At 38.0% G+C, this 26,036-nt stretch overlaps 2 protein-coding genes across 4 annotated transcripts in view; one reads left to right on the forward strand and one right to left on the reverse strand.

Moving 5' to 3' along the window:
* Nucleotides 1-26,036, forward strand: part of GRID2 (glutamate ionotropic receptor delta type subunit 2) — a 1,428,484-nt gene that overhangs the window by 1,356,928 nt on the left and 45,520 nt on the right. The window lies entirely within an intron of this gene.
* Nucleotides 17,105-18,941, reverse strand: LOC116630154 (BCL2/adenovirus E1B 19 kDa protein-interacting protein 2-like). Its single transcript, XM_032400838.1, is given in 1 exon segment — nucleotides 17,105-18,941. A coding segment is annotated over 1 exon segment (936 nt). The 5' UTR covers nucleotides 18,634-18,941; the 3' UTR covers nucleotides 17,105-17,697.

The raw sequence follows: 26,036 nt of genomic DNA on the forward strand, positions 1-26,036 counted from the left end.
AAAGTTTTTCTAAAACGTTTGTTTTCAGTTTCATAGTATTATCTCTCCGAATAATTGGTCACATGTAGGTAATGCAGCTATATGCATTTGTGTATAGATACTGCTGTATGTTGTTTCCGTAAGATGGACACTTTTATGCTCTTCTGTATGCCCTTGAAAGAAGCCCAGAGCAGAATCAGCATGTGGGTCCTTCAGCCCGCCTTGCATACATCCCCACATGTGCCAAAACAAGAGGAGTTCCTGCCTGATCCCTGCTATCAGACCCTCAAAGATGCTCTGGCTTTCTTGTTTATGAGGTAGACCAAAACTAGTTTCTAATATAGAAATTTTCCCCGGGTGCCTGCTTCTGAAGAAGCCCACCTATTAAAATAAGATGTTTTCTACTTTAAATTGTTGTTAAGGGAATAACAGACATTCAGATAGATCTCTCTCTGTCTCTATATATCTACTTACCTACCTATTTGTCTACCTATTTATAAATATATATTCATGGAAAGGAACTTCCCCATATCTCAAAGAACTCAGAGCTTGAAGTGTTTTTTTTTTCCTTTTTGATGTTCCTTCAACTATCAATATTGATCAATAAGTAACTACAGATTGGAACCCCACATCAAGTTTCCAAGTATGGCAGGATCTGTTGATGCCTTCTGCACTGACATCAGGTACATTTAATTAATGTAAATAATCATCTCCCACTGAGGTTTTCAGAATTACATGGTCTATATAGGGCTGACATATGAGTAGGAATATCTCAGCCCACAGAGAAAGCAGCAAAGTTGATTTTCATTAGCCATTATGACCATTTAAATTTTACTTTGCCCAAAACCTTTTTTTTTTTTTTGCTTTTTTTAAACTTTTCCCAAAGGTATCTTCTCCCTATAAAAGTCCTTTAATCATGTGGATAGGCTTAAGAGTCAAGACCTCCTAAGATTTGCGTCAGAGCTCTGTTTCTTTCTGCTGAGAAACTGTCATCAAGTTACTCAAACTAGCTTAATCTCAAGGCATTAATTTATAAAACCAGCCTGATAATAGTTCCCTCTCAGAGGATAGCTGGGAAGAATAGCTGATTTAATACATATGAGAGCACCCAGCTCTGTAATTGGACGAAACTAAATTACTTAAGAAAGGTTTTGCCCCTCTATGTTCCCCATTCCTGACTCTCTCTTCCTTGAGTCATGAGATAAGGCTCATATTCCTGATTTGCACATCTATTTTATAAGCTAATTTTAAAAGTGTGTAAAACTATTTGCTTTCTGCTAAGGTAAGGCAAGTTGAACTAGACACTGCAAGATTGTCAGTGGTGAGTTTTTGGTTTCCCTTAATTAAATCAAATGTTATAAAATTTGATAATATACATAAAATCACTACCATAAAAATCCCTCAGTCTCTCCCACATAAAATTAAATTTGAAATCACAAAACATTATATTTCTTTTTTGAACTCATTCACCAAGTTTCAGCAGAGGAATGAACTTGGAGAATCCCATCACTCACAGCCAGTAAGAAAGAATATGACCTGGTCTTTTTTTTATCTAGGTGGTGGGAACGTATCAGGTTAGTAAGAAAACACAAATTGTAACAAATAAAGATGTCAGAATACTCTACAGGAAAAGTATCTTCTAAATCTTTTTTTAAGGCAAACTTCAAAGAAAGATTCAACAACAACAAAAAAAACACTGCAAACCATTAATTTTTGTCCTGACAAAGAAACTTTTATCCTTTGGAAGGTGCCAGAATAAATTTGAAGCTTTTAATAAAATATTTTGTGTGGCTCCAAAAGCTACACTAAACATAAATACATTTCTTTGCCACCAATCCATTTTGCACGGTAGTCATCCAAGCACAATGATGCTACAATATGCAGGTACGCATATAACTTTTGGAAATACCAATAAAGCCTAAGTTTATGAAATACTCCTGCCTGTCATCTTGAGTCCAAGATGCATTGTCAACTGCAAGCAAGCATGGTCAGATCAGAAGCCAGGTCTGCTGGCTCAGTAAGAGGCAAAGCCTGCATGATGAGTTGGGAAGGGAAAAAAATAAAAGAAAACCAAAGAAAATAGAATGTTGTTCTCTAACAAAGCAGATCGAAGCACTGTACAAAGACACCATTTCTCTAAGTACACCTTTGACTACACAAAGGAGTCACTGTGTTCATCCTGTGTTTTTCAGTAGGCTTAGGCCTGAACGATTCAAATAGAATCTTTGTCTTTCGGTCATTGTGTCCATCTCCAATACTTCAGACAACCTGCAGAAAGTCATATATATACAACCAATACTTTACTTTCCACATATAACTTTTTTTTCTCATTTAAAAACTAAATCTACTGTTAGAAGAAGAAAAAAATCACCCACTATCTATTTAAGTCCTTTTATTTCTTATCTAGGACTCCACAGTGTATAGAAAAACTGATACTCCCTCTTTGGGAAATATAATTTTCCCTACATTCATCAATGTAACTTGGGTTCTTTATAAAAATGATGGAAATGTTCCCAGCTCAAATTATGATTTAAAATATAAAAAATATTAAATGATAGGTTCCCATAGAGAACGTAAGCACATTTTCTTCAGAGCAATGTTGTCATTGTCTGGTCAATACAATAATGTTTTCTTCTCTATTAACTCATTTGGTAGAAGCAAGTTTAGGATGGGCCAACCCACATGACCATTATGGTGAAAACTTAAAACTTGTTACTGTGTTCTCAAGTAAGTATCGAGGAACAATAAATTTTTCTTTTTCTGTTTTTCTTTTTGGCTATTGTTCACGATGACATTCAATGACATATGCCGAGCAGTCTGTGTGCTATACATGTACTATACAACTCAGCAGATAATAAGAAAAAGAAAGAGTAGAAAAAACATTTTACAATTTAGTATAACCTGGGTGCTGAGGTCATATTTGTTCTTTTAAAAAAAAAAAAAAAGATGAAAGGCATTGGTTGCCTAGAGGAAAATTCTATGTTTGTTAAACACCTACAGTTATACTTCCAAAAATTACCTTTCTAAGAGGTTCCTGGAGTTCCTTGCTTTGGCCAAAGTTACACGTGACCATGATTAGCACACAGTAGATGCTCAGTAAACCATGAATGAATCAGTCAACATGGCCTAGTAGAAATGTTGCTTATTTTTCAAGACGTAATATATTAATATAGCACTTACTTTAGTGCGAAGCACTGCCCTAAGCACTTTATAAATTTTAACTCATAATCCTTGTAACAACCCCAGAACCCCAGCAGATTCATTCTATTATTATCTTTATCTTACAAGTGAGGAGATCAGGGCAAAAAGAAGTTGTTTGTCCAAGGCCACACAACTGACAATTATGGTGCCAGACTTTGAACCAGGAATTCTGGTTCCCGAGTCCGTGCATTAATCTTAGAGAAGCAATCTATACAGGTAACATAAATTTGGGGTGTACCAACACGTAGAGGGTACTTAAAGAATGAATGAGGTATTTAGAAAGAAAATATAGAAGGAGAAGACAGTAGAAAACACCCAGGACCAAGGTCTGAGTACCTCTAACATGTAACCAGAGACAGGAAGAGAAATGTGGCAGGAAGGCTGAAAACAACAAAAAGTTGTAATAAGGATAAAGTAAGTGCTTCCCACTGGGAAACACTTAATTGAGTCTTTTGCTCTGAAGATATAGGATGAGCAACCATCGATAGGTTCTGAGCCTGGGTCATTCAAGGAACTAGAGACTGGCCTCAGAGGATGGTGGAGAGGGACAGGGCACAGCCTCCTAGTGGAAGGCCTGTAGAAACTTCAGCTAGTTCACAATTTTTATTTAAGATCGAGATATTTCTTTATTGCCCACGATGCTTCCTCTGTACAAAGGCATTTACTGTCACTCCCTATGTTTGCATTTAACACACTAGTATGATTAAACTCTGTTTATCTCCTTCTAGTAGCTACATCTGCCATTTGGGTCACTGCCACAGAGTAGCTACAGTTTCTTCAACTATAGACTCATGATCCAAAGAGCAATCTCCATATAGAAATCATCTTGCTTTTTTCCTCCTCACTCCACGTGGAGGCAGGTACTTTCACCTTCCTCAAACTGCAGGCCCCACACTACTTAATGTTGCAGATTGGCCCACCCAACAGGGGTGAAAAATTCTGAAAGAGAGAAAAAAGAAACTTGGGATTATCACTTTTTAAAAAAAGATTTATTTATTTATTTGAGAGAGAGAGAGAGCAGGGGGAGGAGCAAAGGGAAAGAAATCCCCCAGCAGACTCCCCGCTAAGCGCAGAGCGGGAGGCAGGGTTCCATCCCACAGCCACCCCCCACCCCGCCACGATCATGACCTCAGCCTAAACCAAGAGTCGGGATTCTCGAATTTTTAAAGAGTAACAAATTAGACACATTGTTTCTGGTCCAAGCGATCCCTTAACTGTCTCTGACTTGATATAGAGTACCTACTTTGAAGGACACCTAATTTGGAGGAAAAGTAGTCACTGTTCCCCAAAATGATGCCACCTCCCCCCCACCCACCCACCTAAGGTAGCAGCACCTGGTGACAAACATTTCAGGAAATTCACTCCCTAGGAAATACATTGGTGATTGCCTCCAACCCTGGCCTATTTGACACTGCATAAATAAACACCATCGATTTTCCCGTGGCTATACTGACTCGTTCCTCTGCCACAGTCAGCCCTCGCCTCCTTGCCCTAATCAAGAACCTCAGACATTCAAAGTTATAATGCCTAATAAATTCCAGGAGTTTAACAAATATTAGTTCCTTCCTCTTCTGCCTATCTGCAAGCCTGGATCTCAGCTTCTGGTTGATCAGATTACTTTCCTAATTCTAAGCCCATTATAAATGCTACTAATAAGGGCCATTCTCATATTCATTATTTCATTTAAGAGTAATAATAACTGTATAAAATTCACCTTCACAAAAATGCCATTCTACTCTTTGTTGAGGCAGGAATTTTCTTGAAAGGTAAGTTTTAAGTTACTCTTGATTGAGGTTTTGTTGATTGAAATACTTCAGAGCCCAGGACGACCTTCCAATAAGCTAGGCAGAACCCGGGGGAGCTATGGGGAGCTGGCCCCCTTATTCTGTGCATTCTGGTTAGGCTTAGTTCTCTAATCCGTGTAGAGCAGCCACTCTCTTTGGCTTCTTCTATGGTCCCAATCATTTATCTTTAAGAGAAAGACTTAGAGGAGTGCTTGGCTGGCTTGATCAGCAGAGCATGCAACTCTTGATCTCAAGTTTGTAAGTTTGAGCCCCACATTAGATGTAGAGATTACTTAAAAAAAAAAAAAAAAAAAAAGGAAAGAAAAAGACTTAGAGATATTATCAGGGCCAATCTGTGTACTGAAGGTGCTATAGTCCCAACCTCAGATCTTTTGAGACTAAGTGTTTAGATACAGATGTCGATTACTCTCTCTTGTTAGCACCAGACAAGTGGTTGTCTCATTGTCTTCTATAGAACTATAAGACACAACCCAAAATGATACTTGAACTTTCTTCTTAAAATCTAAAATCACATTTCCCACAGAGTCATTACACATAAATATCTAATAGGATAGAACAACACAGTGATAATCCACTTTGCTATAAAGTATAATGGGAGGGGACATGGGGGAAAAGAAGATTTAAAGTTTAAGGACCTGAATTCCAATCTTGGTTTTATCATTTTTTTATTTGAATTGTCTTAAGCTTCTGGACTTTAGTTCATTTTTCTCTTCTCTTCTATTTACTCGTAAGGAGTGATGATAAGGCTGAATTAAGATAATGTATTTGAAAGCAATGAAAAATTATCATTCATATCTAATTGTTGATAATTGAGGGTTTACATAATTTCAACAAACTACATCTGTTATGTTAAGGCTGATTTTAGTTCCTTTCTCAACCACACTTAGCCCAAAAAGAAGAGAATGATCTAGATCAGTGGTTCTCACACCTGACTGATTTCACCTGGAAAGCTTTAAAATGTATAGAGACATTCTCAGGCTCTACTTACTAAGGTTTTGATTCAGGGGACATAGATATAGGCCCAGGAGACCGTATTTTGTAAAAGCTCCTCAAGTAAATTGCTATAGCTTTTTTGAAGGAATTGGCAATGGGTGTTAACATTTTACTCTTAGACCTGGTAACTTTACTTCTAGAAATTTATCCTGCCAATATACTTGAAAAAGTATAGAAAGATATACATACAAGGATTTTTACTGCAGCTTTGTTATATTAAAAAAACTATTTAGATGTCCATCAGTAGGAGACGACTTAAATAAATGGTGGTGTATCCATACAGTTGAATGTAATGTTGATATTGACAGATATCCATAGCACACATTATTTTTAAATTAAAAAAAAAAAACAAAGCAAAATAACTAAGTAAATAAGCAAATCATACAATAGTTTTATGATATGTTCTTCTTCGTGAAAAATAAGAAGTGGTGTATACATTCACATGTGGGTGTGGAACTGTTGAACTGTTGATAGTGGGCAAATCTGAGAAATACGCTTGGGGAAGAGTAAGAACAAAGGAAATGTGGGACTTTTCCTTTTTAATTTATACATTCCTTTTTACATTTTTTTCTTATAGCATATATGTATGCCACTTTTTTCAAAGATGACCCCCAAGTGATTCTGATGAGCAGTCATGTCCAGAACAACTCCGGATTAGGAAATGTGTGAATTTCCTCTCTCTGGCATTCTTTGTTACTACTCTTATAGTTTATTTTTATTTTTTTAAAGGGTCAATTTTTTTAAAAGATTTTATTTATTTATTTGAGAGAGAAAGTGAGAGAGCACGAGCAGGGTGAGGGGCAGAGGGAGAGGGAGAAGCAGACTCCCCACTGAGCAGGGAGCCGACATTGGGGCTCGGATCCCAGGACCCTGGGATCATGACCTGAGCCGAAGGCAGACGCTTAACTGACTGAGCCACCCAGGCGCTCCATTTTATAGTTTATTTTTAAAACTATCATTTACGATCCTCCACATTTTATCATTGTCAATTTCATCACTTAGAATCTTCCTGAATTTTCCCCATATATATCCTAACTGCTAATTCATTCACTCATCTAGTCTATGAATATATACTGAGTGCTTCTGAGCACTCAAAAGTGCCCTGTAGGTTCCAAAGTGCTATTCCAGGCACTGGCAACAAACAAGAGTGCAAGCCCTGCCCTCATGGAGTGAGCATCCTAACTTCTCTTAGCCTCAGTCCCTTCATCTGTACAATGGATATATTATTAGTAACTTTCTTATAGGGTCATTTGAGGATGAAATAAAATCATGTGTGCAAAGCCCTCAGCATTGGTATCATAGAAGTGCTCAATAACTCTAAACTGCAATAACTTTTACTCTCCTTATCATCATCCTTTTTTCATGACCAGCTGCTTGATCCACTGTGAATTTTCTAGAAGAAAAAACCATACAGAAATTACATTTCATCTTAAGAGAATGTTATTGTTGGGGCATCTGGGTGGCATAGTTGGTCAAGCTCCTGACTCTTGGTTTCCACTTAGGTCATGATCTCAGTGTCGTGAGATGGAGCCCCACATCAGGCTCAGCGCAGAGTGTGCTTGGGACTCTCTGCCCCTCCCCCCGCCCCCGCTCACTCTCTCTCCCTCTTCTCTCTAAAATAAATAAATCTTTTTTAAAAATGTTATTGTTGATCTTATAGACAATTGAAGTACATCTGCTTTGCAAAATCACAGCAGATTTTAGAAGACTTAGGGAAAAAGATAGAAGTCAAGTCAATAAAAGGAAGAATGTGGTCTCCTGCTTAATACTTCCCTTGAGCCACAGATTTCTAATTTCCTAGGTTTAACAAAATAGATTACATAGCAGAGGCTGATACACATTTATAAAAATATACAACATTTTGTTCATGTCAGTGATCATGAGGAGTTTCTTTTGGAGATAAGGTTACCAAAGGGCAGCAAAGTGGCCCCTTAATCCCAATAGCAGATACTCCTTTGAGTGGAAACCGGAGTTTAGGAAGCTTGGGAAATGGACTTCTCTTTACATTTACACTTGAACTTAAACAGCGCAAAACATGGGCTAAGTCAGTTTGAGCTTTCTTTTTCTTTTCTTTTCTTTCTTTTTGTATTGACTCAGAAGCCAAATATGGAGCCAGGTTTATCCAATTAAATGTATTGTTTAAAAATGAAAACAATTACATTTTCAATTATAATGAAGATGAAAATTACAATTGCTTTAGTTATGGTATGTTTCTTTTTTTTTTTTTTTTCTTTGTTGTTGTTGTTGTTGCAGACAGACTTAATTTTTCTTTCAGCAAAGGAAAAAAAAATTGAACAATGATTGTTAGTGGACTTATTGGAGTGGTCCCCGGTCAGGTCCGCCCTGTGTTGGCAGCAGGGGCTAGGTTGTCTAATCCTGTTAGCTCTACAGGAAACCCCAAGGTAACCAGAACTACCACAGATTGTGTAACAATGAGCCACAGGCGATTCTCTGCCAAAGAACCAGAAACTTCTCCATGTAAAATATAGATCTTTGGTATATTCTAAAAGCTATTTTTAATTGAGAAGGAATAGCGGGCAAGCAATATCCCAAGGTCCTGAATTCTAAGAACTATTTTATGGTGGAAAGGCGAAGGTACAAAGTACTCATTTAACAAATATGTATTGTGTAACAATGTGCTTTGTGCTTGTGCTGGGGAGAAGCTACAGAGGTGAATAGGGTGCAATGCCTGCTCTTAAAGCCCAGGGTTATTGCAGCCCCACAATGCTATGGCAGAGGAAAGCTTCATTTCACACTTTATTTAGGGCATGCAGCCGGGCTGCTCTAGTGACTTGGTTAAATACTCGTCACAAAAGCAGGATAGTCAACTCTCCCATCAAGTACAAGCTAATATACATTGTTTTCTACAAATTCTTGAACTTCAGCTGAACATTTGGGTTGCAGTCTTTCTCAGGAATCATTATTCCAAGGCATGTTTTCACTCCTGGATTTGGTCTCAACAGGACTACCAAAATGGGAACAAGTACCAAATATTGACTGAAAAAAAAAAGACCCAAAGTGTTTTGGTAGTCATGCCAGTTTTGTTTTATGTTTGGTGTGAACATTATGGAAACCAATCAATATAGTACACTGCAATGCGTCATTTTAAACTAACTTTCTTTTCAGACCTTTTTTGTACCACAGCGAGGCTATTTCATTTGCTTATTCTAGTCATCAAAATGGACTTGTAAGTCCGGTGGTTATGTTCATTGTAATTAATCTAATTGGCCAACTCTGTTTCTCACTTGAAAATTCGCCAAGAAATATAATTCTCTTTAATAGAGGCAAGTGTTTGCAAGTATTGACAAAAAGTCACAGATTTTTTTACAAGGAGATGGAAGAGAATATTTTTCACTCCTGCCTTGTCTGTGTGTATGTATGCATACTATAGAAGACAAGAGTCTATTCCATCTCAAACCACATCTAGCAAAAGGTACATAATACTTTAAAAAGAAAGCTGTGACGTGACATTCATTAAAACTGATCATAACACTTTCTGTCCTGTTACTCCACTGAAACAAAGTTGAAAGGAATTATTTTAAAGCACATGTAATTTAATCAGAATTTTAAAAATGCCTGTCTGCAAGTAACTTTCTTTTTCCACTCTGCTTTGTTTAGTTTCACCATAAAAGCAATTCATTTCTAAAGACTTGAAAAACTGTTCCAAAGCATATATATCTCCTTCTGACCCCTGTAATTTTCTGAATGCATCAAATACCATGATCATGGACTCTACAAATAACTCCCGTGTGTAGCTCTTCTCTCGGCTGTAATATTACATTCATGTGAATGCTTTATTAATGCCAGTGTGCCTCACTGGACTATGTGATTGGTGAGGGCAAGGATCATCTCCTGTTTCTTGTCATTGTTCTCCAGCAGCAGCTGAGTGCCCAGCATATAGTAGCTGCTCAATAATTATTTGTTGAATGAATGTTATGCCACATAAGGCACTTTGGAAAAAGTGGGTAATGATCCCTTGACTGAGTTTTATTCTTCTTATGAAGACTAAGCACCTTATATACACACACACACAAAAAAAACTGCTGCACATATTTGCTTGTCGAAGTCTCATATGTAAAATGTTTTAAGTCGTTCAGAGAAATAGTATACTAATAATCTAAGTTAATTTGTCATATTATCAAATGCAAAATTCATTAATAGTCTCTGATATTTGAAATCATTTATCTTAACGACATTCAAAAAATTGGGATGTCTTAATTCTCACAGTGTCACCATGAGGTAAGTACTATTTTTTAAGCTGCAGATAAAATGTTTTCTACTCAAAAGAAAAGACTGTTTGGCTATATTGGTTTTTGGATTAGTAGGTTTCCTTGGGCATATGATGTCTAACAGCTCAAGGAAATTTTGATAAATGCTTAGAAAGACTAATAAGCATAAGAAGTATTAAAAACAAAAACACATCAATTACTTATCATTAAGAAATGTGATCTATAAAATTAATCACAACTTCACCTAAAAAGGGTTTGAGTGTATTCTGAAGTCTGAGTTGAGACATTGTGTAGAGATGCTGGGTGGGTCCGTATCTAGTAGTAAGCAGTCATCTAAGAACTTGATAAATGATATACAAATAAGTAGCATGGACATTCATTCTGAAAACCCTATAAATTATAAGTGTGGTCAACAGTTAATGCATGTGTGATTTTTTATATGGAAATTACCCCTATGAACAGTAACACCAAGAGAATATGGGTTTTTTTGTTTTTTGTTTTTTGTTTGTTACCAAGAAAGATTCCATGAGACTCCACAAACTGAAAGGCAGGATAGAATTTTGGAATAAGAACCTCTGCATCATTCATACGACTCCTTGGAGAGTCTGCAGGAGGCCAGGAGTAATTAGCTGCAACTTGTCTTTGAATGAGAGTCTAAAGCCGCTTCTGCCAGTGAGAAAAATGCATAAAGGCACTAAATGATTATAGGAATCTAAACCAAGATTTTGTTTAAAGGCAGGTAGATAAGATAGCAAGCATACTTCCATCAAAATGCCTTACGGTTTTTTTCATTTCTATTATGTTTAACCCCCCAAAATAACTTTAATGTGTGCCAAACGACCCATTCTACTTGCAAGGTCTAACAGGATGTGGAGGCTGACAGAGATGAGGGCTCAAGGCAGGAGGAGCACTGAATTACTTTTCTTGCTTTTTTTCTTTTCATGTTAGAGATAAGGCCCAAAGGAAAACATAGATCATTGTGATAAATGTGTTGTATCTTCATAATTCATTGTAGTTGTCAAGAATTCTTGCCAAATCATAAATGTTAAGTAAACCAGAGCAACACCTGGATAAGGTACAGGTGTAGTCGGTTAGAGTCATATTTGGTCTCAGTAAGAAGTATTACCTTTGTCCTGATTATTTTCTTCATTCTGTTAAATAGGTCAGGTGAACTGGATGGGGATGGGCAAGCCAACCTTTTATTCTTCCTTCATTGTGTATGTGTGTGTATGAGAGACAGAGACAGAGACAAAAGCAGAGATAGATAAATTGGTAAGATTTTAAAGATCATTTTGGTTTTGTTGTATTTTGTAAGTTTAAATTTCAGTGTTCAAAATGTACTAGTTTCCTCTGTCATATAAGGGCTTTTAGAAGGTTGAATTAAAATACAGCTTATCAAAGTTGTAAGATACAAGGGAAATGATCATTTGCAAAATAAGGTGTGGATTAGGAAGGAGGAAGAAGTGCAGTTGGAATCATTTTTCAAAGGGAAAATGAGAAAACGATCCCAGTTCCTCTCCATGCTTCATAGAGCCGCCTGGCCATCATCTCTTTTCTTCTCGTTCTTGGAATTCAGTATATAGGGAAGGGAGAGTTAGTGGCACTGACCTTCCTCCAACTGATGAAGGGACCAGAGGCAAGCTTCTCTCCTACCCCCACCACGCTTCCATCTGTCCTGTCCCTTCTCCTGAAATGGCTGTCCCCCCCGGGCTCTGTATCTCAAAGCCTTAGTTCAAATAGCTGCCTCCTTTATAGCACTTTCTTTGATCACTTTTGCCAAAGCGACCCCCCCCCCCCCGCCCCCCGCTACCTACAGAACTAGGTAACTTTCTTTAATGAACCTCTGCAATGCTCTCTTTGTACAGGCTTTTTGTTCTCCCTCTCCCTGCCAAAACTAAAACAAACCAAAAAACAATACTCTTTGGCCCTATGACCTTACACAAACGAATTCACTTCCCTGTTCCTGGGTTTCTAAATACATAAGAATGGAGATAAAATCAGCAAAGTCATAGGGTGGTTTTGAGAATTACATAAGTTAATTGCCATAAAGTGAATTATGCTGGTGAAGAGATAGATAGGTCTCAAGAACTGTGAGGAATTATCAGGCGCTGTTGCTGCCTACTGCCCCCTGGGGAGCACGTATTAGTCTCCCTTCCTGAGCTCTGCCTTTCACCCCGTCACCCTATGTGCAAACTACGATGGTAAGTACTGCACAGCACACAAAGGTCCCCGACACCATTCCCTGACCTAAGGAGCTCATAATCCTTTGGGAGAGGTCAAACAGATCGCTTGGGTGAAGGAACAAAACAGTCATTAGAAAATTATAAGTGAACTTCTGGAGAGAGTTCAAAGACAGACAAATCTGTGGTTTCACCAAACCAGCTTGATAATGAGAATCCCCTGGGGCGAGGATTCTGAACTAGTAAATCAGAATCTCTGGTCTATAGCCAAGGAAATGCAAATGATCATTCAAGTGGAGAACCTCTAGAATAGTTATAGTTGGGGATAAAGGCTTTCTGTTAAAAGCTAATTTTGATCAGGAGTAGGCACAGTTTTTCTAAGAACTAGGATAGAAGAGAGAGTGATGCCATTTCAAAAACATAAGGGAGTTTCTACCCAGTGGCTTAATCTTCTCAGTAAAGTAGGAAATAAGATCCTCTGCTAAGAATGAGGCAGGTGGAAGTGCAATTCAGGGTTTGGGAAATGTAGAGAATATTGGGAGAGTTGCTATGGTGATGTGTTACAGGGCTGAACTAGAGGTGAATTAAACCGAGGGTCCATTATGCTGCAATCAATATTCCTTACTGGAATTTCCAAGTCCAGTTTATACCTGAGTTAGGATCATTCTCCAGTCCTCAAAGCTCATAGAAATGAAAATGCCCCAGTACTATCGATAAAGGTAGATTTTTTAATATTATTCACAACAAAAGTAATGTAAATTCTGAGGATTACCTGACAACCTTGTTTCTTCTGGCCAGTGCAAAATTTAAAATGTGATCTCATGAAACGTCTAGGAGTCAGATTCTCATAAATAACAACAAATCTACCCATTGTGCTCTCGGTTGATCTGTGGCTAGCTGCTGAATCCATGAACTCCCCTAGGGTGAGAGCAAGGTTTCATAATTAAACGTATGGTGGTGTTGCTTTTCTTGTATTTTTCTTTTTGGTGAGTAAACTATTTTATTCGTCTCATTTTTCCACATCACATTCTCAGGGTTGTAATGGGTCTCCCACAGTTCCAGGCAGTTACTGGTTCTTGGGGGGAAATGCTCCTGTGGCATTATTGATTGCAGCCTTCATGGGAAGGACAGTGATTGACTGAGTTGCTTCTTGGGCAGCTGTGAATTTGCTGTACAGTGACAGGTCCTTCAGTGGCCTCCTCAGTCTCAACGTGACAAGAAATCTGGAGAAGGAGCTAGCACTATTGAAATGTCGTGTCCTCACACCCTACATTGTATTCTGTCCCTCAAATTAAACCCAGGTCAGTGAGAGGTCATGGTTAAGAAGATAGTAAATGATAGCACTGAAATTGAGGCTGTCCTTCTGTCTTCATAAGGCTTCTGGCCCCTGGCTTGACCTCCTAAAAGCTTCATGCTGTTTTCCTAGGCTTTTCACAGCTGCCTGCTTCCTCACCCACAATCTCAAAACTTCACACTCCAACACTCTATTCTATTGGCTAAACCATCAGACTGGACATTTGACCTTAGACAACACTGTGGGTTTGGACTTAACCATTGTCTCTGTCAGTATTCAGTTCCAAAAAGAGAAATTGGAACCCAATAAGCAAATAGACTCTACTCTGTCATCATGGACGCACCATGTTAGTCTTTATAATGATTATAAGTTTAAGATCGGTATTATTTCATTTCACGGATTAGAAAAAAATGAAGCTCAGAGGGATCATGTTACTTTGCCAGTACATTCTCAGGAAGTAAGGAAACAAGGATTCCACCCAAGTTAGTCTAACTCTATATTCATATTCTTAACTGCTACACTCTCCTCTTCCAAAAACCTCAATCCTTAAACTATTTCCCCTCCTTCACATGTCCTAAACCCTTATCTGTCCCTCACTGTCATTCTTTGACTTCTCTTTGATCACATTTTATTGTGCCTTCCATCCACCTGCATACTTGCAAATAGTTTTGTGAGTAGAATTCATTTCATCTATTTTTTGCTCTCTAAAACACCTAGTATATTGGGTTTGTAACTTTTGACCCTTTGTATCCTCAGTTTTCTATATGGATCGTATCCTGATTTATCGTAAGTGAAAGTGATAAGACTAACACAGGGTAGGAGACGATGATGGAAGAGAAACTGAATAGTTGCCATTGATTCTCAGGGGTGGGGGAAGGGGGTGCTAGGACTTAATGGGCCCTGTCATCAATTATTACATATGATCTCCATGGACACTGTTTGCCATACTTCCCATCTGCATGGCTCCAGGCAACCAGTGCCCAGAACTGAAGGAGAATGGAATCCAAATGTTAAAAAATTTTTAAAATTCAGAAACTTAGGAATTCTCTTCAGTGGTCTCAGGCTATGATCAGTGACATTAAGCAATAACACTCTCTCTCCTCTTTCTTGCACACTCCACCAGAGATGTTCACCCCAATACCAGCTTATCTTGTTCATGCATCTTAGACCAATCCTTATATATGAAAGATCCTGGGGGATCTCCAGAGCTCTGTGGACCATCATGGAGACTCACTGAGAAATAACTTGGTACTTAATGTAACAAAGAATCTAGAAGCACTCCTTCTATTTTAATTTCCTCTGATTCATGTTGCAGGTCATGCCTCACTGCAAAAACTGGATAAGAGCATAAGTCTCTTTTTTTTTTTTTCATTACAACTACAGGAATATCATTTCACTATAGTCTCATAGAATATGGTCTCTTCTCCTAGAAAGTAAGCTAACCCAGGTAATGTTACTCTTGGTACAAAGTGCATCTATTTCTCACATTACCCTTGTTGCTGTGGTACTGTGCCTATGTATTGTATATTGAATGCCATCACTTGAAGTGCTCTATAAAGCTTGAGTTTTTATGTCAGTGATACTTCTTTTTTTTTTTTTAATTAAACCAGTTAAGTTAGATCCATGACCCCAGCAGAAAGATAAAATAATACAATTTTATGTACTTTCAATCAGCAATGGAAAATTAAAATTGAATGATATGAGGGAAATGTCACATAGTGACAAATTACAAATAACAAACTTCCTAAGTGCTTTTCCTCTAACCTATTAGTTATAATCTTAAGCCTTATAGTTATGAAACATTTATTATGGGGCATGTCCCTATACCAGATTCCATTAAGGTGTAGGTTAGAGCAGGTGTCGTTTAATCCAATGATTCACAGCACATCACTCTCGTTATATCCCAAGTGTTAACACTGTTCCTTCTGAATTTTAATGTTCTAATAGATTAAAGGTTACCTGTGCTTTAAAAAAATATTTAGGAAAATGCATCACTTTTGCAACAAGTTGTATCTATAGTTAGGAACAATGCTTGCAAAAGCAAAAGTGAATAAACACAATAAACTGTCGAACCTGAAGAACTGTGTACTTTATGTGGAGGAAAACCACCTATTTAAAAAGTTCAGCAAATTTTGAACGGGATAAAGACTTACAGATGAAAGACTACTTAAAGAGCTCTATAAATATAGACTCCAATCACAATTAAATTCAATGATCCTTTATTCGTAATTCTCATATGGTAAATTCAGAAGGAATGCCTAAGTTGTTATTGTTAGTTTGCTTTTTCAAAACAAACTGTATCTAAGGTTTGAGCAAGCAATAACGGTTTTGGCTTTATTTGCTATAATGACATTAGTTTAGGATCTGCCCACGGCTGCTGGATCCAAGTTAAGTCAGAAGGCTGCTGAGGAACATCTCATCCTGGGAATCCTCCAGCATCTCCCATAATTGGACTTAGGTTAGCATGCCAAGTTTATAACTGAGGAGGACAAAAAGTAAAGGAAAATTCTCTTTTTTAACAGAAACTTTATATGAAAAATGGCAATGTTTATAAAAGCCACATGTGTGTTCAGTCTGGGATGGAATAAATCCTAAAAGCTTAGCTCTCATCAGCTTCAATTTTGCTATTCTAGGACATTCTTTTGTAACTTACCTTATAGGAAGGGCTGGGGTGTGGTAGTATCCTCAAACTTGGAGGACACTAATTTTTCCACATGTGTATGAGTCACACAAGCATATGACACAGTATCAGACCAATCTGTTGTTTAAGATGATTTTGTGGGTAATTAAGTTCTGTTTGGGCACCTCAGTACAATGTATTTCAGTGTAGAGTCAAGGTACTTACCAAATCAAACAAGAAGTTTATATGCTTATATCAAATGTCGTCCCAAACGGCATAATGTAATCATGCTCTAAGACTTACAAAATAACTTAATTTACAGTACTGTCAACATGATTCAACAGAAAATGTGAATATACACAAATCTGATTAGGTCAAACACCTACCTACCTCCTATCAAGTTTAAGTAACTGATACAGAAGTATTTTGGTGAAGTGCCCACATTGAGAGCAGTTAAAAAAGCAGCCCCTATTTTCTACAGAAAAATAGGGACAGTGAATAACTCATCACATTATCTGAATACTACACTGCACTCACAAATTCTGGAGAGTGATACCCTGGACACACAGCTTATTTCACATTAGTGAACAGACCTAAAATTTTTATAAAGTTCTGACTTCTGGCCAGAAGATAAAATGTCCCGTATATACATATATACAAACCCCATTTCTTAGCCTCTTAAATTCTCTAGTTCTAAAAATGGCTTTTTGACTTGTCTTTAAAGTTTAAAAAGGAGAAAGTGTGCAATACATTTGCATTTGCGCTTCTGAATTAAGAAACAGTATTAAATGAGAAAAAAAAGCTTAGGATAGTATTAATGTACTTAGATTACGTACATGACCTTTGGGTATTCATGAGAACCAGTTTAACTGTCCCTCACCTTATGAGCAACTCTGTTTCCTAAGTTACCCAGGAGATGTATCTAACCATTTACAAAAACAAAAATTCGAACATGCACTTTACAAATCATGGTCTTATTTACCTGCATATTCTTCCACAAGACAGGTATACATTAAAAAATATTGCTCAGAAACATAAAAATATATATTATCTCTTTCCTTTACCATTTAGGCATATAAATAGTTTACTGAAGATGATGCATCATTCAACAAACAAATGCAAAAACTGCTTTATATAAAGTGTGGTTCTCTGCTATTTAGCAATATAAAATATAAAATGATTACAATATAATCAGCTAATAAAGAGCTAAATTCAAGAGATTTGCAAACCAATACAGCGGTGAACAGTCTCTTATACAAAAGTCCATTAAGGAAGAGTCAAGTCAATTTTGTAACAGGTTACATAAAAATCAGGGCCAATAAATGCATTATAAATGCAAAAAAGAGCACTGCTTCATCAGCACATTCTTCAGTCTTGTTCGGACTAGACGCCAAACTTACTGTTCACTTTTCGGTTCATCTTGTTTTCCGTTAAGCTCTTGATCAACTTGTTTTATGCATTCTGGTATGCCAACATATTCCATGGGGACAAGTTCTGTTAGTTCTGCCAAATTAAAGATGTATCTAATTTTTTGGCTGAATTTTGAGCTAATAAAGGATCTTGTGACAGCTAGAAGCGTTCTGATAAACCATGAGGGATGTACAATAATTAGTGATTTTAGGTTTTTCCGTAACCTTCTATCAATTTGCTGGTAGCATTTCCTGAGCCATCCCAGACTGGGCATTTTTCTTTGAGTTGTAGCACCATTTAAATAAACTATCATGTAGTTTTCTGCTACTAACAGCTCCAAAGTGCCAATAACATACTTAAAGAGATTGTCCATCAGGTATCTATAGTTGGGTTGACCACTTTCAGGCATAAAACAGACAGCAAACACAACAATGGCATTTAATCCATCTGCATAATATCCTCCACGGCTGATAACTTTTTTATAGGGTTCAATTGCCTTCATATCGACCCTGTGGTCCTGTTCTCCAATTCTGAACATACGCCAGCTTCGTCCATCTTCTTTTTCCTCTGCTGCTGTTTATTCAGTAATTGAGCCTTTCCTAATAATTTCAGTAGTTTTGGGTTTTGGAAGATCATCTTCCCACTCAAATTCATTACTGTTTTCTGATGGCGTGTCTAAGCCATCTAAGTCAATCTCCCCACTTTCATCCAAATCATCTGACAGCACAGAGCCATCGCTAGGATCCAGGGCCAGGCTAATGCCTGGAGCCGTGAGTTTCGTTCTTACTTTATTTCCATTAACTTCAGGCTGGCTCTCTGGTCCAGTTACGGCTAGCGTATCTGCTTCCATACTATCATCCTCTGGTAAAGGTACTGGAAAATCTTCATCTTGCCATTCTTCCTTAAGTTCCACACCTTCCATCCTCAGCTTAGATTCAATACCAGCCACAAACTCCTGATAATCCAGAGAGCCAGTGTCCCCGGAGGAAGCCTTGGCTCCCTGGTCTTCTTCGCCCTCCAGGCCGGCGACGTGGGGCTGGCGGCCAGGGCGCAGGAGGTAGCACCGAGAGGAGCCCGCTCCCCTCGGACCGCAGTGGAGACCGGGGCCCAGTCCCCAAGCTAGGGCTGCAGCGGCAGCAGCTGACCCGGATGCGGAGAGCGACCCCGGCCTACTGCAGTGACACTTCTTTTATCAGAGGGTTTTATCTTCTTTACTCATCTAGAAACCAGTAGAGCCCAGTAACCACTGTTGTTTACCGCCATATACAAGGTAAAGATTCTTCACAATTTGCCAATATTTTGAGCAATGTGGTTACTGAAAAATATAACTGGCTATCCAAACATGGGTAGATTGCAGTCCCACAATTATTCATCAAGGCTCTTAGAAGTATTTCGGATCCCCCACTTAGCTAGGTTGCTTTTATTTCTAATTCACCAAGATTGGGAACAGACGTGAAAGGCTGATTATGTCAAGTTTGGGGGAAAGTAGAGAAGCAGCAGGCTTTGCAAATGCCTCCATTTTGTACGTACCCACATATGGTAACATCAGACCTATTTCTGAATAAAGAAACTAGCCATGCAGTCCCTCTGACAATCGTTATCAGGACTGAATGACACTCCATTTTTATTGAGCCTCTTCTCTGAGTTATTGAAGCCTCCCATACTATCATCAAGTAAGTAAACACTGCCGTGCATATAGCTCTTGCTATCATCGTGGGGAAATTGTAAGCGGCTCGCACGCGTTTGCACAGGAACTATGCGAGTCAGCATCCCCCTCATAACAGCACATCCATGTCATTTCATCTTATCTCGACACACAGATACGTAGGAAGATAGACTATTCCCTTTCTATCTGTTGGTAAATTTTCTTTCTAATAATTGCCGAAAACTTCACTCCAGTAAGCAGTTAGTCCTGCTGGTTGAAGAAAATAGATATATTATCTGAGGTAATAGATAAGTCTCATTAAGAAGATGGAATAGACTAATTCCCAGCATATCTCCCATGCGTGGGAAAACTAAATTGTGAAATACAGCAGTAACACATCAATTATCTTTTCTACATGAAGTTAGAGAAGTCTCGCTGCTACTTTATACCACATTATGTAATTTTTTTTATAAATAACCATTTATGTTAGAGTACCTCAGTTTGCTGCCTCATTAAAAAAAAAAAAAAAAAAGACAGCCAGTGTTTCTATTCCAAGTGAGACTCACTCTTTTAACTACTTACGGAATCCAGATATTCTATTTAAAATGTATGTTCTTACTGATTATCAAATGCCCCAAGTGTGGGTGTTTGATATTAGCCTAAAAACCAATGCTACACATCTGACAATATTACACTTTTAATGAAGATTGGCTCTAACCAATGAAAGTAAAGCTAACTATCAGCATTCAAAATAAAGGTTTTAGAGATTTTGTGATAAATAATGACTTGTTATCAGTTTACTTTCAGTAGTTTATCATATCAGGTTGTCATAGGTGAAGTACTTGAAAACAATTTCATTTCTTAAGTAGCTTAAATATCTCTCCCACATTCTCGTTTGCATAATTAGTTTTTATTAGCAAATGTTTTTTTAATATGACTGTAACATCCCAGATATAGAAATTTCACATCACTGGAGTTAAATTAATGAAGTTTATAAATGAAGACTTGGCTTATTAAAGTAAATGATAAAGTAGAGGATTATTTGTTTAATTTGTGGACTGTAACAAAAGTATGACAATGACAATAAAATGCCTTGCAAATTATAAAGTGGTATCTTAAAAAGGAAGATTTTATATTTGTATGTATCCTAGTTTTTAAAAACATCCTAACTACTGAGAAGGAGGAGAAGAAACATAAATTCTACGGGTTCTCAGTCTCAGACCAGTTCTATCCCAAACACGATCCAGAGGGAGAAAGAAGGGGGTCAGAAGAGAAATTCCAGGAAAAGTGCTGGACAGGAAAGCCACTCGCAAATGACAGCCATACCCAAATCCTGACACTTGCCGGGGTGCTGTACGTTTCACAATCCGTGTGTGTGAGTCTGTGCGGGCTGCCCTCACACAGTACCACAGCCTGGGGGCCTACACAACAGACCTTTAGTTCTCACAGTTCTGAGGCTACAAGTCCAAAATCAAGCTTCCGGCCGGGTAAGTTTCATTACGAGGCAGCTGTAACAACACGCACTCCACGATGCTGTTCCTAAACTGTCCATTGTTCCAAATCCAAGGTTGGGTGACCCTTTTGCAGGGTGCCTTTCATTGCCCAGCCCCTTCCAGGACATATAATCACATTGCGGTGGGATCACACAGGAACGCGATTACAGATAATCCGTCCAAGTGACAGTTTGGGTTTTGTTTTGTTTTTTTCCCTCATTTATAGAAACATTATAGTGTGTTCAGATTCATAATGGAAAGAAGTTAGAAAGTTGAATTCACCTTTTAAAATATCTGAAATGAACAGACATTTCTGTTTTTGTATGGGTTGAGTCACTTGAAGGAAAGTTTATGTGATGTTACTGTCTTAACATTCTTTATTAAAAAATTGGAAACACTTCCAGCAGAGTCAGAATAATACTAAATATAATACAATACACCTGAAAAGTTAGAATATAATTTTTTTAAAGTACTTTAGACTGTCCATCTATGAAAATATGGGTAAAGCATAGCAAAATTATTTTCCTAAGGTTGTACTGTTAGTATTATCAATGATCTAACTCTTGGCTGAGAATTTTAATTAATTATACTGAATTTGTCCACCATCTTGAGTACAAATACACCCCGAGGTTTTTTTAAAAACATGTATCGGTACATATCCTCCAAGCCAGGAGATGTTTGCATCATAAAAGAATTCTCATCATAGAGTACATACTACTATAACAGCTCTTAGAATAATGAATTCCTTTATAAGTCGACTAAACTGTTAGTCGACTTATAAAAAGTTCAGTGTTTATGCAGATGTTCCTGAGAATATTTGTTCATTCAAAAGTTTCCTTCTCCGTAAACTTTTCTCTCCTAATGCTGTGCCAAAGATCCTTATTACAATCTTTATCCATTTACACATAGCACACACTTCAAGATCCCACTTATTTTAAGGCTTAGTTGTCAGACTCAAAGATATTAAAATATTCATAAAATGTGTATAACACGCTAAGCAAAATAAGTTTGACTTTATGACCCTCTTTCATAAACGTGTATTTGAACGGTCTGCATAAGAAGATTTTGTATTGCCTGAAGAGCGACTGTAAGCAGAGATGGTCACTGCCAGTTTCTCACTGCAGAAGGAAAGAATTTTTCCCCTTTACCCTATAACCCAAATATCACAGTGAGCTTAAGGATGAAGCTGACATTTTAAAAGATCACCAAAAGTGTTCTCTTTCCAATTGCAATTATGCCCTCCATCTCAGTGGGAGTCATCATCGGGGCCTTTTCAGCTCTCCAGCATCTTTCTGGCCTGCTTTCATTATCCTGATTATCTATTCATTTGCCGCCCAGCACTCATTTTATGAAAGATCATGTCTGCCATTTTTATAATGAGTGCTTGACTTTTACTGCCAGCATAAACACATAAAATATATAATAATTAAAGTTCACTAGTCACCAAAGTCTTGAGATCCATCATGTCGCTAATTTGATTTTTCAAGCAATTGCTTCTCTGTAAACGAGGCTGATTTTGCCCCCTTAGGCATCACAAGACCTGTGATGGAAGGGGCTGACTCTAACCTCGAAGGATCGATCTGAATGGGCACCATAAACCAGGTTTCAGGTTCATCAGCAAAGAATGACATGTCTATAAAGTCAGATGCTTCTTAGAGCCAACAAAAATCTCATCAATATCTGAACCTAAAAATTGTTTTAAGTGTTGCACATTTTTCAAAATAGTTAAGTGTTATTTAATAAATACCTACCTTTTATGGGCTACTGTTTAAACTAAGGAAAAATTTCACTGGGATAACTATGGAAGTTTGCATCACATAGATCAAAACTTCACAGTGTGTTGACTTACGTTGAGTAAGGATAAGGTTTCAAAACACCACTTCCTTGTTTTGAACACGCTGCCTTGTTTTGATAACATTGGCAAAGCCCCCTGAGTGCCTCATGATAATGAATTCATCTGACGTTTATTCTAATCGCACAGAGATTAATGAACTCATGCGATATTCATGTGGCTCTCTGGAGACATCAGGATGTGTTACACAAAGTGTAATGTTTGTAAATGGATACAATGGAATATGTGTTAGCCAAGGAACTTGAGTAGTCAAATCCTCAGTTAATAAAGCAGCAGGAACTGAAGAGGCAGCGTCCATTTATAGCGGGTTTTTTAGGGAATAATAAAGAACTTCACAGTGTATTCAAGGAAAAAAAAAAAGTGCAGGAGCCAGAAGACCTTGGTTTGAGAGCTGGCTGGATCGATTACCAGCCTTGCGGCCTTGGGAAATTTTCTTCACCCCTTAGCCTCAATCTCCCCAGCTTTAAAATGAGAATTTAATAACATCAGCCTTCTTAAAGCCTTTTACAGGAGTAAGGAGTGGGGGAGGAGCGGTGCCATCAATCAATCAGTCAATCAATCAATATAATTCCTCCCTCACAAGGTTATTTTAAGAAGTAAATCAAATGATATGCAGTGATTTGATAAGTGCTTTGTAAACTCTGTGGCATTACACATGCATTTACTATTGCTATTCCTTTGGGAAATAGATTGTCTGGAGAAAGTGTACAGTTTATTTCCCATACACAGAAAAATGGATGCCTTAGGAAGACATTACTTACTACATAAGGAAATGGACACTGTTTTCTTAATAAGAAAAAGCAGATCTGACCAGTTAAAGGTGTTACTGAATTATCTTTTTTAAATTTGAAAGTGAGATATCAGGTTTGAAGCAATACAGGAAACTTCTCATTTTTATGCAGGTCTATGACATATGACAGTCTTTGAACAATAACTAAATGTATAATTAAGTCCAGTTCTGTTGATTCTGCCCTGTAGTGGGAGTGGGGCAGGTCCCTTCACCTCACTAGGCAGGAGTCAAATATGATCTCATCTCCCAGACCCCTTCCAGTACCAACATGCTGTCATTCTCATAAATCGTCCATAGTAATTTTTTTACCAACCCTAACAAACTTCTCATTAGTTTATAGTACTTCTAGTCACACATGATTAAAAACCATTTTTATATCTTTTGATTAAAAGAAACCCCACGGGGGCATCTGAGTGGCTCATTCGGTTAAGTGTCTGTCTCTTGATTTTGGCTCAGGTCATGATCTCAGGGTCCTGAGATGGAGCCCTGCATCAGGAACCCTGCCCCTCACCCTCACTCGTGCTCTCTTGCACGCTCTCTGTTCGCTCTCTCTCTCAAATAAATAAATAAATCTTTAAAAAAAAAATAATAAAAGAAACCCACCTTTTCTGCTTCAGTCGATTGTCTTACCTATTCTCAGTAAATTGTAGTCACTGCCTGAAATTTCTCTTAGTATATAATGTTTGTTCATAGCCCTCTGATTTCAAGATAAAGCTTCCATCGCCTAGAAAATGATTCAGCAAATACAGACCTCAGAGGACAAATACTACCTGATCTCAAATAATTGGGGCAATCACTCTTTTGGCACATGGGTGATCCCAGTTTCAGGGTGTAGGTACATTCCAGGATAATCAGAAAACCAAGGAAACCCAAAACTCACTTGAACGATTATACTGCCATTGTTAATATACGCCGTGTACCTCAAATTCGTTCCCAGTGTGGTCAAATACAAAATCAACACCTGATCACTGTACTCATTTAAAGGCACACACATTAATAATAGTCATTACTACATTTTTATTATTATATGTTATTAATACACGGTCAAAAGCACTGAGATAAGAGTCAAAATCTCTGGTTTCAAACAGACTCCGATGCTTTCTAATGATGTACCTTTGGCCAAGTCATTTAAGCCCTCTGAACTTCAATATCTTTGTCAGCGAAACGGAAACTTGTTGACCTCCTAGAGTTAGTGGCGGTGTGGTTCTACCGGAGGCCGGCAACGATAACCAGCAGGCCAAGTGTGGCTCAGACCTGTCTTTGTAACCACAAAAGCACAGTTGACCGGCTGCAACAGAGACCTTCCATTCTGTAAAGTTTGAAATAGTAACTATCAGGCCCTTGACAAAAATGCTCGTTAACCTCCAGCCTAACAAATGGTGTTCATAAACTTGTTTGAAATGTTTAGGTAATCTTAGTGGACTGTACTGAAATAATGGGCATCTGGCTCACCTAGATGGAAGAATTAGGTAAAAGTCCAATTTCAACAAAGGAAATAGCTTCTACTAGTCTATCGTGGGTTATTTGGTATTACTGAGGAATTACATGTTATCAATAAATAGTTGTTGTATCTAATGCTAATAACCGATCATTAAGACATTTTGCTTGAGAAAAGAAAAGCTGCGATGCCTGATTCACAGCAAGTTGATAGAATTTGTTTCTAAACTCTGATGTTGAAGTATCAATATCAGATATGCCAGTCAGAGCGCCACTGCACTTAATTGAATGCTAAAGCTGAACCTTTGATAAGTGCTTTTGCCTCAATCCAAGTTTACCTACATTTCCCAAGCCCGGAATGAAAGAAACGATGAATGAATGAACAACCTACTGAGCTGACATTTTTCTGAAAATTGTCTGCATGCGATTATTAATTCTTTCTCAGTAACCATGGAGAGGAAATTTTTGTGAGAACCCAGCAAATGAATTTAATAATGTGGGTATTCTGGGCCAAAATAGATCCACTCAGTGTGTCAAAAATACTTTTTTTTTTTTCAGTTATTCCCTAATTTCCTTCTCAGTGTTAAGTGATGTTACACATTAATAAGTAACTGGACTCTATCCTAAATATCTTTTTAATTTGGGTTACATATAACTCATAAGCTTGTAACAGATCAGATAAATGTTTTTGAGATATTAAAATGATGTTTTTCATCCTCGCCAATCTCTAGTGTCAAGCTGCCCCAGGACTTCCAGATTGAGGAACTGCCTGGAAGTCTCAGACCATAGAGTATCTGTCATTACGTAGCTAAAACTCCCTTCCACTATGAGAGACCAAGAAGTTTGAAGGCCCTGGGTGTAAGAGGGATATCCAGGAGAGAAAAGGAAAGCTGTGCCTCTTTCTGGCCAGAGGTTTCCATCAGGGGCAGGGGGTGGGAGATGGGCAGGTGAAGGGGCGTTAGTGAGACTGGAATGCACACCCAGGGTAGAGGCCATGATACTTCCCTTGCCATTAAGGTCTCTGAGGGGCATTCTGTGGGCACACCAGGCTCTGTACCAGCAGAGAAGACCTCTGACGGTGAGAAGCCAGAGCTACACAGTCAGGAAA

This window comes from Phoca vitulina, unplaced genomic scaffold (assembly GCF_004348235.1).
Source record: "Phoca vitulina isolate PV1807 unplaced genomic scaffold, GSC_HSeal_1.0 scaffold3, whole genome shotgun sequence".
Classification (NCBI taxonomy): domain Eukaryota; kingdom Metazoa; phylum Chordata; class Mammalia; order Carnivora; family Phocidae; genus Phoca; species Phoca vitulina.